At 35.8% G+C, this 15,815-nt stretch overlaps 1 protein-coding gene across 2 annotated transcripts in view; it reads right to left on the minus strand.

Moving 5' to 3' along the window:
* The window catches only part of sacs (sacsin molecular chaperone), a 36,452-nt gene that overhangs the window by 15,088 nt on the left and 5,549 nt on the right, over positions 1–15,815 (minus strand). For both annotated transcript variants that reach the window (XM_049575757.1, XM_049575756.1), the window contains exons 5-10: positions 5,795–5,885; positions 5,631–5,716; positions 5,021–5,132; positions 3,971–4,117; positions 1,394–2,879; positions 780–871 (exon numbers count right to left, since the gene is read on the minus strand). In XM_049575757.1, coding sequence (XP_049431714.1) covers positions 780–871; positions 1,394–2,879; positions 3,971–4,117; positions 5,021–5,132; positions 5,631–5,716; positions 5,795–5,885 — 2,014 coding nt within the window. The remainder of the gene's footprint in view (positions 1–779; positions 872–1,393; positions 2,880–3,970; positions 4,118–5,020; positions 5,133–5,630; positions 5,717–5,794; positions 5,886–15,815) is intronic.

Genomic DNA, 15,815 nt, shown 5'->3' on the forward strand with positions numbered 1-15,815 from the left:
ATAACATTAATGATGGCTTTCAGTGTATAATCGTGAACTGTTTCAGCCTGTCTCAACCTAATGCACAATTTGGAGAAAGAGTTGTTGCAGAGAGTGAAAGAGAGACATAGGTGGAGAGTGGGAAGTTAGTGGATGTCAGAGGATCTAACTCCAAAGTGGTTCTCTAATACCATCAACAGGGGTGGCGCCAGAATGGGCAGCAGAGTAATAATTTCTGTAGACACAAAAATGTACAAAATGTAGCGGCTATACCACACTAATTACTAAAAAGAACACCAACATCCAAATAAAAATGAAAAGGAGTCCACATAGCTCTAGTTAAATTACAATTTTCTCTTTGTCTTTCATTTTAGGCTTAGAGGACAAATCCGTTACACAGCACATTTCCTCTGCCTTGCTCACTGCTGCCTTGTCATAATCGTGGTTGAGTACGGCCGTGAGTGCACTCATGATCTGATCTCGTGGGTTGAGTGGAATGTGTGGCACAAAAACAACTCTTCCATGAATCAGCATGCTCACTCTCTCTTTCCCTTTCTGTCTCTCACTCCTAAATTATCTATCAGCAGTGTACCAGATTTAATGGCCTGCCGGCGCTGCAGGGGAGTAAGGTGACCCAGTGTTACCACAACATGGCTGAAGCCACACAACCCACAGCCATCACAGTGTCTGCGAATCTGCGAATTAACAATGTAAAAGTCTCCCTGTTACTGTTTGGATGAAATTATTTACATACATGTATTTTTGTGTGAGAGATTATATGCAAAATAATATTAAATTACCTCTGCTTTTGGCTGCTTTCTTCAAACTGTCCATTACTGAAGGTTTAATGCTCTCCAATACAAACCGACTCTCAAGTCCTGGATACAAAGACCTTAGGACAAAGCAAAAGACAAAAAAGGTATGATTTTTAATGAACTCAATCTACATACACACTTTGTTTTAAAGTTGAATAATTTCTGTGTACAAAGCTTGACTGATCTTGTTATTTGACTCCAAATAAAAGGGAAACACATTCCTCTGAATACTGAAAAGAAGGCACAGTGAGGGCCAAATTAAGGACAGCAAAATATGCGTTTTGCCTGTCATTCAATTCGTGTTTTCAATTTGCATTTAATTATTGTCTAATTTCAAAGGCAAAAGCAAAGCCACTAGCTAATCACGCAATCAGCCGCAACCTCTCTTTCATATTCCTGCGCAAATTAGCATCTGCTTGTCAGATGTGGACATTTTTCACCTTGGAAATGTCTTTGTAATTTGCAGTGACCTTACCAAAGCCATGCAAAATAAACCACACTTATGTCTGTCCTTGTATACTGTTTACTAACTCTGAAGAACTGAGGTATTTCAGATAAGATTTGGTAGCAACTTGGTAGTGAAAACACACTATCTCTACCTGGGGTATTCTTCAGATGCGATGTAAGTGGCATCCTTTTCACTGACAGAGGATGAAAATGCTGTAAACGTCTCATCTTGCAGTGGCAGGAGCTCCAGTCCTATGAGGTCACTGTAATTGGCGTCACTGAGCGCAAACTCCAGCAGCAGCAGCTTCTCCTGTGAGGGACCTTTGTGTTTGTACTTCCTGATGACCTGCCGCAACAAAGATGGAGTCACTTTATTTATTTCGGTGGACTCAGTCGTGTAAGCAGCCAAGGCAAAGTCCACAGCAGCGGGCACTTTTGCCACGTGCGTTCCTGAGCTTTGGAGGTAGTTGATCACCGTCTCTGAAATGTCCTCATCTGTGTTCAGCTCTGAGAACACAGCCTGGTCCACCCGGATCCAGCTCTCACTGAGGGAATAGATGATTTGCTCCTGCAGCAAGTCATGAAACAGCGGCTGGAGGATGGGTTTCCAGCGGGACTTGACCTGCTTAGGGTCTGGCCAGGCCCCATAGGTCCCTGCAGGGGACAGTGGAAAGTCTTGGTCCTTTTTTGTCTGTACCCTTTTGATAGCCTCAATGATGAGCATGAAGTAAGCCCTCGGGATGACAGTGATTATCAGCAGCTCATTCCACAAGGCTGCTGGATCCCTCCACTGGTCCACCTCCCGCCACTTGATACTCCTACGGTTGTCTGTGAGGCCGAAGAAGCCGCTGACATGAACGGGAAGCCCTGTCTCACTCTCCTCGCCGGGGGGAAGAGGAAGGAAGCAAAAAGCTCGTCCTGAGAAGCCTGATGTTGCACCTTTGTCTTCTTTATTGATCACAGTAAGAGGCAGAGCAATGCCAATGGAAGGCAAGAACTTCAAATCATCTGCCAGAGAGTCCAACTCAGGGCACATCCCTCTGCCCCCGACTCCATTACACACCAGCCATGTCATCCTCTGAGTCTCTTTAGCTGTTTCATCCTGAGTCTCTATGTTGACCTGGTAAGTGACGCATGTGATGGTAGAACTGGGAACCCCGTTGCTGTAGCTGTCGATAGCCTGACCCAACGTCTTCAGTGCATTTGGCCTTTCCAACTTATCATCAGTATTCTCTGTTGCTGTAACCTGAAACAACATGCGCTCTGTGCCATCAGACTCACGCACATGCAAGGAGATCTTCTGAACGCTCTTGAGGAAGAGGAGCACTGTGTCTGCATCTGCTTTGAAAGATTCAAACAGCTCCAAAACCTTTTCTTTGTTGTAAATGTTGCCGCTGAGCTGGGAGGGTTTCAGGCGGAGCGGGAAGCGGAACAATGTGCCAGGAAAGCTGCCATCCTTGATGGTGTTCTCCGAGCTCCCAAACATCCCGGTGTAGGGCGCAAACTGGTCAGCCAGTTCTGTGATCTCCTTAATGTCCGTCTTCAAGTTCCAACACTGTCCAGACTCATTCACTCCAAACAGGGTCTGATGAGGGTCCAGCATGGCAATCTGGTCTCCACTGAATATACTGGGAGCATCTAAACATAGAGAAACAGAGAACATGTATAAAACTTTAACAGGTTTTATTTCTATAGCGTAAAACACAAGTGCTTTAGTTTACAGTTTTAACAAGTATCAGTCATTTCGAGTCAGTGTGTGTTATATATTATTGTAAACTAAATATCTTCAGGTTTCGGGTTCTTGAAAATTGTGATTTTTAATATTTTGTCATGATGTATACACCAAAAAATTGATTTACGTACAAGAAAAACGTAAGTTGCAGCCCTACTTTAATTTACATGAAATATATAAATGTAAAATAAATACACATCCCAATTTAACAGCTAGTGTTGCACTGCCTGGAAACCTTAACAATTCTTTTATTCATTTTTCATCATTTATGTCAAAGCAAAACCTTGAAAGGCCCGCCTACGCCTTTATTTCCAGTTGATTACATTACTGCAATGCTCTGTCTGTAGGAACAAGCTGTTCCGCAACCTCAGCTTATTCAGAATGCTGCTGCTATAGGTCCTGACAATAACTACGAAATATGACCTCATTACTCCAGATCTAAAATCCTTACGCTGGCTCCCTGTCACTCAGAGAATTGATCTTGCTGCTCATGTATGAATCACTCTGTGGCTCAGCGCCCAAATATATCTCTGACATGCTTGTGACATATGAACCTTCTGGGACCCTGAGGACATCTGGGGCCAGCCCCAACTGACCTTTTGACTTTTAAGTCAAAACTAAAAAACAATTCCTTTTTACACTGCCTACTCCACCCTGTAATGACTGAAATTTAAATTTTAAATCATTTTACAATGATCTTTTTATCTTTGCACTTCTTCTCTACACTTTTGCTATTATTAATGGTGATTTTTTTTTTAAATTGTAAATCATTTAGTAATTAATTTTACCCTTTTTGTCTTGAAAAAATATTTTGGATGTACTGCACAAATTAATCATTTACACTGAATCTTAATGGGAATTTTGGGGGGAAAAAATATGTATAGGCAAACATTGGAAGAGTTACACAGAAAACACTTAAATACACAAGAAATAGGTTGTAGTGTACGTAAGCATTTGATACCAGAAATCATAATTAGCATTTCAAAACAGTACTTACCTGTAATATGGTACACAGAATTGAAACCGATCCCAAATCTTCCAACTTTCAAAGGATCCTCTCTCTTCCTGCTTCTCGCAATTTCCTGAATCCCATTCCAGTCCTCCACCGTGAACACAGCATCATTGTAGACATACAGTGCCGTACCTGCGAGACAGTGAGTTAAAACAAGGTCAGAGTTTCCCAACTGGCATAGAAGTGTCACATATAGGTGATTGTATATGAGTTAAAATGAGGTTATTTAAGTGCCTGTTTTGCTTCTGCAAACAAAATCTGAATAACATGGGTCGATGTGAAGCTCACATTTGTCATGTGATGTATCATGTTTGTTTGCTGCTATATAATTAGGTAAGACTGAATTTGAAAATAAACATGCAAAAAAAGCATAAACAGGTAAAGACAACCTAAAATTATAAATACAATAAAGGTACAGTGGAAAAATATTTCATATTAAAGGTATACTATTCTGGATTGTCAGTGAGTGTTCGTAAAATGCTTGAAGTGAAAGTGAAAGTAAAGGACAGCCCCAGATTTACTCTCGTTTGGCATTTTGCCTCCCTATATATGTGTTTTTCACAGCTGTGTCTCTTGGACTGCCTGCTGCTGACAGTCTGGCACCTGGTCACTACCCTTTTATAAAGCCATGACCTCATCTGAGTGCTGAACACCCCAAACACAAAGAAGAAAAATGAGAAAATACAGGCAAAGGGGAGAGTCTCTGCAGGAAAATAAACCATCACACCCTTCTAGTGGGTCTTAAGTGATGATTGAGAGGGATTATGAGTCTATATATTGAACAGGCATTGTTTTTAATAGGAAAAACCTGCACAGTATACCTTTAACAACCCCTGTAACAAATGTATTTGTGCTTTCCCTGTTCACAGGAAGGTCAGAGCAGAGGATCAGCCACAGAGCAGCTGATTAACGATACTTAAGCAGGACAGACTCTTGCCAACACAAGGGCTTGAACATATGCCCTCTAATTAAGGGATAGTCTCTCTGGTGACTGGGCTATCCTGTCGTGCTTAATGGTCAACTGTAACTACTAACCTTGATGCTGAGCCATGTCAGGTGACCACAGCGACTCCACTCCATACTCTGTCTCATCATACATGAACTTGACTTCTGTGGCTCCAGCATCCTCTGCATTTTGAATCAACTCCTTTGAAATAAAACACAACAAATGCATACATTTATGAAGGCAGGGCCTTTATAGAGGTTTTAAGAAATGCAATGTGCGCCCTGACATCATCTGATTTGGTGGATGCTTTTATCCAAAAAGCCTGTACAGTGAAATGGGCACATTATTAGAGTGGATGGCTCCAGTGGGACTGCATCTCTCTACCCTGGCAACGTTTTATCTTACCATGTATGGTAATAGAGCTGATGCCAGCAAGAAAAGCCAAAATAAAACTATGCCCTTTGTTTTTGTGCAAGCTTGACATCTTTCCTCACTGCAAACCCCATGACATCGGTGTTATTGACTATAGCCTCTGCCCTGGGGGAAATCTGGACCGTAACAGCATGTTAAGACAGCAACTAACAGAGAGGCAGTTGTACCAAGAATAAAAACCACACTGTTTTTCCTTGTATGAAGGGATTGTATCAAGCCAACATCCACAAAATGATGCTAAATTCAATTAACACCAATGGCACTTACTTTCAGAATCTGTCCACCTTCAGGGTACCTTCTTAGAATATCTTTCAGAAATTCAACTAGCGGTGGCGTAGTCTGTCCAAACCTCCCTGTATAAGCAAAAACAAGTAAGCCTCACTGTTGTAAGAATTGGTTATTGTGCAGAGATGTGGTGTTTTTAATCTTACCTCCCCCTTTAAGGCCTCTTCCCTCCAGCGTGACAGATACGTCCGGGCTTCCAGAGGGCACCAAGGTCCCGATCTGCACGCTGTCGTCCAGCTGGGAAGGAAGGATGTGAAGACAATGCATAATTAAACATATAACAAAAATGTGTTTTATTGTCTGTTCTGTCTATAATAAGGTACTGACTCGACACAAACAAAATTAAGAGCTCTTCAATTAGTTAAAGTGCTTGCAAAAGATAAAATGAATGATGAAAAAATACTTCGGTCATAAACTTAATGCACTTGTGAAACTGTTTTAAAGCCAACTGGAATGCACTTCTTTTTTACAACAACTTTTAACAGACTTCCAGTTGTCCTCCCGTCAAAATGAATGTATCATCAGTGTGATGGACAGTCATTTCCTGGTGTATCTTTCAGGATCAGTGCAGCAGGGAGCCAGAGCTGGCACCAGGCCTAACACTGCTGCTCCTGCCATTTGAGGTTTTTCAAGGTGACACTGTGACCCACTGCACTCAGCAGTCTTTGCACATCAATGTGCTGTCTGGCAAACTGAGCTCTGCATAAGCAAATCTCTCAGTCATCATCCTCGTCATGGTCACTCCACCGTGCAATAATCGTTTGTACAGTTCAGGATGACGGATTTTAAGTCTTTAATGTCATATTAATATTTAATATGGGAAACAAAGAGCTGACAAGCGACAGTAGACAAGTTGTGTAGTCACATACGTAGACTAAGAATCAGCACCATAATTCAATGCTTATGTCTTGAGTATTCAACATTTATCTAGAGGACTGAGTGCTTCGGTTGTACATTTTCTCCCCTAACAAAGATGCATATACACTAGCGTAACGCATGGTTGTGTTTTACTTCATTTGGCTACTGGATTGGATGTTTTATTTTATCTGAGAGCACCCTAAGACAGGCATTTATGCTGGAGAATGCTTTTAAAACTCACGGAAAATAAGATAAACTTGCCTTTCAGTTCCTCCTAAAAGGCATATCACTCCTCAGCTAAGTACAGTGTCTGGCACAATGCCCCCTCCATCAGACTGCTGCACATTTTAATTGCATCAGGGAGAACAGGGAGGCAACTTGAAATCTAAACTTACATCTACGAGGAGCAATGGAAAACTCTTAAATGTTTTCTTCTGGGAAACAATTCCCATCAGGAAATACTCACACTCACAACAGAAATCAACCTTTAAATATTCCTTTTATTTAAACTCATGTCTGAACTGCAGGACCTGACCTTGTGGTGAGTGTGGTATTAGTTTGTGGGTGTGGCCTGCAGCTAATTTCTGCGTATGAGATCAGGGGGGTTGAAGAGCACTGACCACCACCTGGTGCTTTCCATCAACTGAACCCCAAGAGAGGGGGGTCAGCTGCAGTTATGTAAGGACACACACAGACACTACAACCACCCCAAACTAAGAGCCACACTGTACAGTTATATAGTAGTGATCCAGAACAAGTTGTTTATAGTAATTGTAAGTGTAATTTATGAAACTATGTAAAAAGTATTTACTTACAATTTTATAATGTATCTATAACAATATACCATTTTATGATAATAATTCTTACAGTTGAGAATTATTTTGGAGATATATAGAAGCTCTCATTTTGAATTATTTTGTTTCATATGCTGAGAAAGCAGCAAGCAAACTACTGTATTATGTTCAGACAGTGTGACGATGAGGTGCCGAGTCATGTTCCCCACAGTATGAGTCAGATCATTTGACCGCAGTCATCTTTCAGGAAGACTGCATTACTATAGATAGATAGATAGATAGATAGATAGATAGATATGACCATCAACATGATTAAAACAGTTAAAAGATCAATAACATAACGAAAAAACTTATGAGGTAAACTTGAGTCACAGCTTCACAACAACGATGTAGTAGGTAAATCGTAGTATAGTATATCATCGAAAAAAAGTCATAGTACAATATGTCATCAAAAATCATAAAAAAGTCACACCATACTGACTTTTTTCATGGTTTTTGACGACATACTATACTAAGGCTTTTTTCGTCATTTTTGACGACATACTATAGTATGGCTTTTTTTCCATCAATCATGACGACATACTATCCTATGACTTTTATTCATGATTTTTGACGACATACTATACTATGACTTATTTTAGGATTTTTGACGACATACAATTCTATGACTTTTTTTCATGATTTTTGATGACATGATATACTATGACCTTTCTTCATGATTTTTGACGACATACTATACTATGACTTTTTTTTCATCAATCATGACGACATACTATACTATGACTTTTTTCATGGTTTTCGACGACATACTATAGTATGACTTTTTTCCATCAATCATGACGACATACTATACTATGACTTATCTCATGATTTTTGACAACATACAATACTATGGCTTTTTTTCATGATATTTGACGACATACTATACTATGACTTTTTTTTCATCAATCATGACGACATACTATAGTATGTATTGTTTTCATCATTTTTGACGACATACTATAGTAAGTCTTTTTTGCATCAATCATGACAACATACTGTATGATGACTTTTTTTCATGGTTTTTGACGACATACTATACTATGACTATTTTTTCATCAATCATGACGACATACTATACTATGACTTTTTTTCATCATTTTTGACGACATATTATAGTATGGCTTTTGTTTTCATCAATCATGACGACATACTATACTATGACTTTTTTCATCAGTCATGACGACATACTATACTATGACTTTTTTCATCAATCTTGACGACATACTATACTATGACTTTTCTTCATGATTTTTGACGACATACTATGACTTTTTTTTAGGATTTTTGACGACATATTATACTATGACTTTTCTTCATGATTTTTGACGACATACTATACTATGGCTTTTCTTCATGATTTTTGACGACATACTACACTATGGCTTTTTTTCATCAATCATGACGACATACTATACTATGACTTTTTTTCATCATTTTTGACGACATATTATAGTATGGCTTTTGTTTTCATCAATCATGACGACATACTATACTATGACTTTTTTCATCAGTCATGACGACATACTACATTATGACTTTTCTTCATGATTTTTGACGACATACTATACTATGGCTTTTCTTCATGATTTTTGACGACATACTATACTATGGCTTTTCTTCATGATTTTTGACGACATACTACATTATGACTTTTCTTCATGATTTTTGACGACATACTACACTATGGCATTTTTCATGATTTTTGACGACATACTACACTATGGCATTTTTCATGATTTTTGACGACATACTACATTATGACTTTTCTTCATGATTTTTGACGACATACTATACTATGGCTTTTTTTCATCATTTTTGACGACATATTATAGTATGGCTTTTGTTTTCATCAATCATGACGACATACTATACTATGACTTTTTTCATCAGTCATGACGACATACTATACTATGACTTTTCTTCATGATTTTTGACGACATACTATGACTTTTTTTTAGGATTTTTGACGACATACTATACTATGACTTTTCTTCATGATTTTTGACGACATACTACACTATGGCTTTTCTTCATGATTTTTGACGACATACTACATTATGACTTTTCTTCATGATTTTTGACGACATACTACACTCTTGCTTTTTTTCATCATTTTTGACGACATACTATACTATGACTTTTCTTCATGATTTTTGACGACATACTATGACTTTTTTTAGGATTTTTGACGACATACTATACTACGACTTTTTTATGATGTTTTACGACATGCTATACTATGACTTCTTTCATGATTTCTAACGACATACTATACTATGACTTTTTTTCATCATTTTTGACGACAAACTACAGTATGGCCTTTCTTCAATCAATCATGACGACATACTATAGTATGGCTTTTTTTCATCAATCATGACCACATACTATACTATGGCTTTTTTTCATCATTTTTGATGACATACTATAGTATGGCTTTTTTTCATCAATCATGACGACATACTATAAGATGGCTTTTTTTCATCATTTTTGACGACAAACTACAGTATGGCCTTTCTTCAATCAATCATGACGACATACTATAGTATGGCTTTTTTTCATCAATCATGACCACATACTATACTATGGCTTTTTTTCATCATTTTTGACGACATACTATAGTATGGCTTTTTTTCATCATTTTTGACGACAAACTATAGTATGGCTTTTTTTCCATCAATCATGACGACATACTATACTATGACTTATCTTATGATTTTTGACAACATACGATACTATGGCTTTTTTTCATGATGTTTGACGACATACTATACTATGGCTTTTTTTCATCATTTTTGATGACATACTATAGTATGGCTTTTTTTCATCAATCATGACAACATACTATAGTATGGCTTTTTTCATGATTTTTGACGACATACTATACTATGACTTTTTTCATGGTTTTTGACAATATACTATACTATGACTTTTTTTCATAATTTTTGACGACATACTATACTATGACTTTTTTTCATCATTTTTGACGACATACTATACTGTGACTTTTTTCATGATTTTTAACGACATACTATACTATGACTTTTTTTCATGATTTTTGACGACATACTATACTATGACTTTTCTTCATGATTTTTGACGACATACTACACTATGACTTTTTTCATGATTTTTGACGACCTACTATAGTATGAGTTTTTTCATCAATCATGACAACATACTATACTATGGCTTTTTTCATCATTTTCTACAACATACTATACTATGGCTTCTTTTCATGGTTCTTGACAACATACTGTACTGTGACTTTTTCATGATTTTTAACAACACTGTTAGCCATCACTTTAGGCAGAATCTTCGTGCCCTCCTCCACCCCGTTCAACTCCAGCCATCGTATCCAGAGTCCAGGACAAGCTCAACAAAGACTCATTCCTTTGCTCATCCAGATCATCGGCACTTCTCCATCTTCCTCTCATCTCATCTTTAACACCTCTTCTACCACCAGCGTCTAGACCCCGGGGAGGGTGTTCCCTATTCAGCTATGGATTCATCACCCTCCTTAAATCATACCATCTCTACGGGGTCTAATTGCCAAAGACTTATCACATTTCGCAGTCCTATGTGCACATGTTAATAAATATTCTTTCGACTATAAAAACGTGTCTCTCCTGATTGAAATAGTATCTATGTTGTCAAAAGTCATGATAAAAAGTCAAGGTATAGTATGTCGTCAAAAATCATGAAATAAAGTCATAGTATAGTATGTTGTCAAAAGTCATGAAAAAAGTCATAGTATAGTATGGAGTAGAAAATCATGAAAAAAGTCATGGTATAGTATGTTGTCAAAAAATAATGAAAAAAAGTCATAGTATAGTATGATGTCAAAAACCATTAAAAAAGTCATAGAATAGCATGATGTCAATCAAACCATTAAAATAGTAATAGTCTAGTATGATGTCAAAAATCATGAAAAAAGTTATAGTATAGGATGTCATCAATCAAACCATGAAAAAAGTCATAGTATAGTATGTCATCAAAAATCATGAAAAAAGTCATAGTATAGTATGTTGTCAAAAATCATCAAAAAAAGTCATAGTATAGTATGTCGTCAGAAATCATGAAGTCATAGTATAGTATGTCGTCAAGACTGATGAAAAAAAGCCATAGTATAGTATGTCAATCAAACCATTAAAATAGTAATAGTATAATATGTTGTCAAAAATCATGAAAAAAGTTATAGTATAGTATGTCATCAATCAAACAATGAAAAAAGTCATAGTATAGTATGTCGTCAAAAATCATGAAAAAAGTCATAGTATAGCATGTCATCAATCAAACCATTAAAAAGTCGTAGTATAGTATGTCATCAAAAATCATGAAAAAAAGCCAAAGTATAGTATGTCGTCAAAAATCATGAAAAAAAGTCATAGTATAGTATGTCATCAATCAAACCATTAAAAAGTCGTAGTATAGTATGTCATCAAAAATCATGAAAAAAAGTCATAGTATAGCATGTCATCAATCAAACCATTAAAAAGTCGTAGTATAGTATGTCGTCAAAAATCATGAAAAAAAGTCATAGTATAGTATGTTGTCAAGAACCATGAAAAAAGTCATAGTACAGTGTGTCGTAAAGATTGGTGAAAAAGAAGCCATAGTATAGCATGTCATCAAAAGTCATGAAAAAAACAGCCATACTATAGTATGTTGTCAAAAACCATGAAAAAAGTCATAGTATAGTATGCTGTTAAAAAAATGAAAAACAGTCATAGTATAGTATGTCATCAAACATCATGAAAACCAGTCATAGTTTGTAGCATGTCGTCAAGATATATGACAAAAAAGCCATAGCATAGTATGACATCAAAAATCATGAAATAATGTTACCGTATAGTATGTCGTCAAAAGTCATGAAAAAAAACCACAGTATGTCGTCAAAAATCATGAGACAACAGTCATAATATAGTCTGTCGTCAAAAATCCTGACAAAAAAACTCAAAATATAGTATGTCGTAAAGATTGGTGAAAAGAAGCGATAGTATGGTATGTCGTCAAAAATCATGAAAAGCAGTCATAGTATATAGCATGTCGTCAGAAAACATGAAAAAAAGTCATAGTATAGTATGTCGTCAAGATATATGACAAAATAGCCATAGCAATTGATTTTGTGAAAAAAAAAAATGAAAAAAGTCATAGCATAGTATGTTGTCAAGAACCATGAAAAAAGTCATAGTATAGCATTTCGTCAAAAATCATGAGAAAACAGTCATAGTATACTATGTCATCAAAAATCATGGAAAACATCATAGTATAAAATGTTGTCAAGAACCATGAAAAAAAGCCATAGTATAGTATGTCCTCAAAAATCATGAGAAAACAGTCATAGTCTAGTATGTCGTCAAAAATCATGAAAAAAATCCTAGTATAGTATGTTGTCAAGAACCATGAAAAAAGCCATAGTATAGTATGTCATCAAAAATCATGAAAAAAGTCATAGTACAGTATGGTGTAAAGACTGGTGTAAAAGATGCCACAGTATAGTATGTTGTCAAGAACCATGAATAAAGTCATAGTATGGTATGTCGTCAAAAATCATGAGACAACAGTCACAGTATAGTATGTCGTCAAAAATCATGAAAAAAATCCTAGTATAGTATGTTGTCAAGAACCATGAAAAAAGCCATAGTATAGTATGTCATCAAAAATCATGAAAAAAGTCATAGTACAGTATGGTGTAAAGACTGGTGTAAAAGACGCCATAGTATAGTATGTTGTCAAGAACCATGAATAAAGTCATAGTATGGTATGTCGTCAAAAATCATGAGACAAAAGTCATTGTATAGTATGTCATCAAAAATCATGAAAAAAGTCATAGTATAGCATGTCGTCAAAAATCATGAGAAAAGTCATAGTATAGCATGTCGTCAAAAATCATGAAAAAAGTCATAGTATAGTATGTCGTCAAGATTGATGAAAAAAAGTCATAGTATAGCATGTCGTCAAAAATCATGAGAAAAGTCATAGTATAGTATGTCGTCAAAAATCATGAGAAAAGTCATAGTATAGTATGTCGTCAAGATTGATGGAAAAAAGTCATAGTATAGTATGTCGTCAAGATTGATGAAAAAAAGTCATAGTATAGTATGTCGTCAAAAATCATGAGAAAAGTCATAGTATAGTATGTCGTCAAGATTGATGGAAAAAAGTCATAGTATAGTATGTCGTCAAGATTGATGAAAAAAAGTCATAGTATAGTATGTCGTCAAAAATCATGAGAAAAGTCATAGTATAGTATGTCGTCAAGATTGATGGAAAAAAGTCATAGTATAGTATGTCGTCAAGATTGATGAAAAAAAGTCATAGTATAGTATGTCGTCAAAAATCATGAGAAAAGTCATAGTATAGTATGTCGTCAAGATTGATGGAAAAAAGTCATAGTATAGCATGTCGTCAAAAATCATGAGAAAAGTCATAGTATAGTATGTCATCAAGATTGATGAAAAAAAGTCACAGTATAGCATGTCGTCAAAAATCATGAGAAAAGTCATAGTATGTCGTCAAAAATCATGAGAAAAGTCATAGTATAGTATGTCGTCAAGATTGATGGAAAAAAGTCATAGTATAGCATGTCGTCAAAAATCATGAGAAAAGTCATAGTATAGTATGTCGTCAAGATTGATAAAAAAAAGTCATAGTATAGCATGTCGTCAAAAATCATGAGAAAAGTCATAGTATAGTATGTCGTCAAGATTGATGAAAAAAAGTCATAGTATAGCATGTCGTCAAAAATCATGAGAAAAGTCATAGTATGTCGTCAAAAATCATGAGAAAAGTCATAGTATAGTATGTCGTCAAGATTGATGAAAAAAGTCATAGTATTGCATGTCGTCAAAAATCATGAGAAAAGTCATAGTATGTCGTCAAAAATCATGAGAAAAGTCATAGTATAGTATGTCGTCAAGATTGATGGAAAAAAGTCATAGTATAGTACGTCGTCAAAAATCATGAGAAAAGTCATAGTATGTCGTCAAAAATCATGAGAAAAGTCATAGTATAGTATGTCGTCAAGATTGATGAAAAAAGTCATAGTATAGCATGTCGTCAAAAATCATGAGAAAAGTCATAGTATAGTATGTCATCATGATTGATGGAAAAAAGTCATAGTATAGCATGTCGTTAAAAATCATGAGAAAAGTCATAGTATAGTATGTCGTCAAAAATCATGAGAAAAGTCATAGTATAGTATGTCATCAAGATTGATGAAAAAAAGTCATAGTATAGTATGTCGTCAAAAATCATGAGAAAAGTCATAGTATAGTATGCCGTCAAGATTGATGAAAAAAAGTCATAGTATTGCATGTCGTCAAAAATCATGAGAAAAGTCATAGTATGTCGTCAAAAATCATGAGAAAAGTCATAGTATAGTATGTCGTCAAGATTGATGAAAAAAGTCATAGTATTGCATGTCGTCAAAAATCATGAGAAAAGTCATAGTATGTCGTCAAAAATCATGAGAAAAGTCATAGTATAGTATGTCGTCAAGATTGATGAAAAAAGTCATAGTATAGTACGTCGTCAAAAATCATGAGAAAAGTCATAGTATGTCGTCAAAAATCATGAGAAAAGTCATAGTATAGTATGTCGTCAAGATTGATGAAAAAAGTCATAGTATAGCATGTCGTCAAAAATCATGAGAAAAGTCATAGTATAGTATGTCATCAAGATTGATGGAAAAAAGTCATAGTATAGTATGTCGTCAAAAATCATGAAAAAAGTCATAGTATAGTATGTCATCAAAAATCATGAGAAAAGTCATAGTATAGTATGTCGTCAAAAATCATGAAAAAAAAGTCATAGTATAGTATGTCGTCAAAAATCATGAAAAAAGCCATAATATGTTGTCAAATAAAAAAATTTATTGGGTCATCACGACTGTTTGTAATCTGGTATTTGTTAGGCTTTAGTTTAAAATGGTATAAAAAGTAGTACATATATTTACAGATATATACATATATATATATATATATATATATACATAGATATAGATATATGTATATATTCCAACATGTTAGGAATTACTTTGGAGATGAGAACCTTTGTTTGTACTTAAATTATTTTGTTTCTTATGCTTAGAAAGCAGCAAGCAAACTACTGTATTATGTTCAAGACAGTGTGATGATGAGGTGCCGAGTCATGTTCCCCACAGTATGAGTCAGATCATTTGACTGCAGTCATCTTTCAGGAAGACTGCATTACTCCGTGGGCATCCAACACAAGCCCACAGTAAAGGTAAGGATAGATAGATAGATAGATAGATAGATAGATATGACCATCAGCACATTTTAAAAACAGTCATAAGATCAATAACAAAACAAAAAGGGTTTAATTAATTGTTCACAGCAACAACAAATTAAACTTATGAGGGAAACTTGGCTCAGAGCTTCACAACAATGAGGCACTGTTAATAGTTTAGGTCAGTATCACATCATTTGTCCTGCAGTTACGGGACAGGATC

The sequence above is a fragment of the Epinephelus fuscoguttatus genome, linkage group LG5 (genome assembly GCF_011397635.1).
Source record: "Epinephelus fuscoguttatus linkage group LG5, E.fuscoguttatus.final_Chr_v1".
NCBI lineage: Eukaryota > Metazoa > Chordata > Actinopteri > Perciformes > Serranidae > Epinephelus > Epinephelus fuscoguttatus.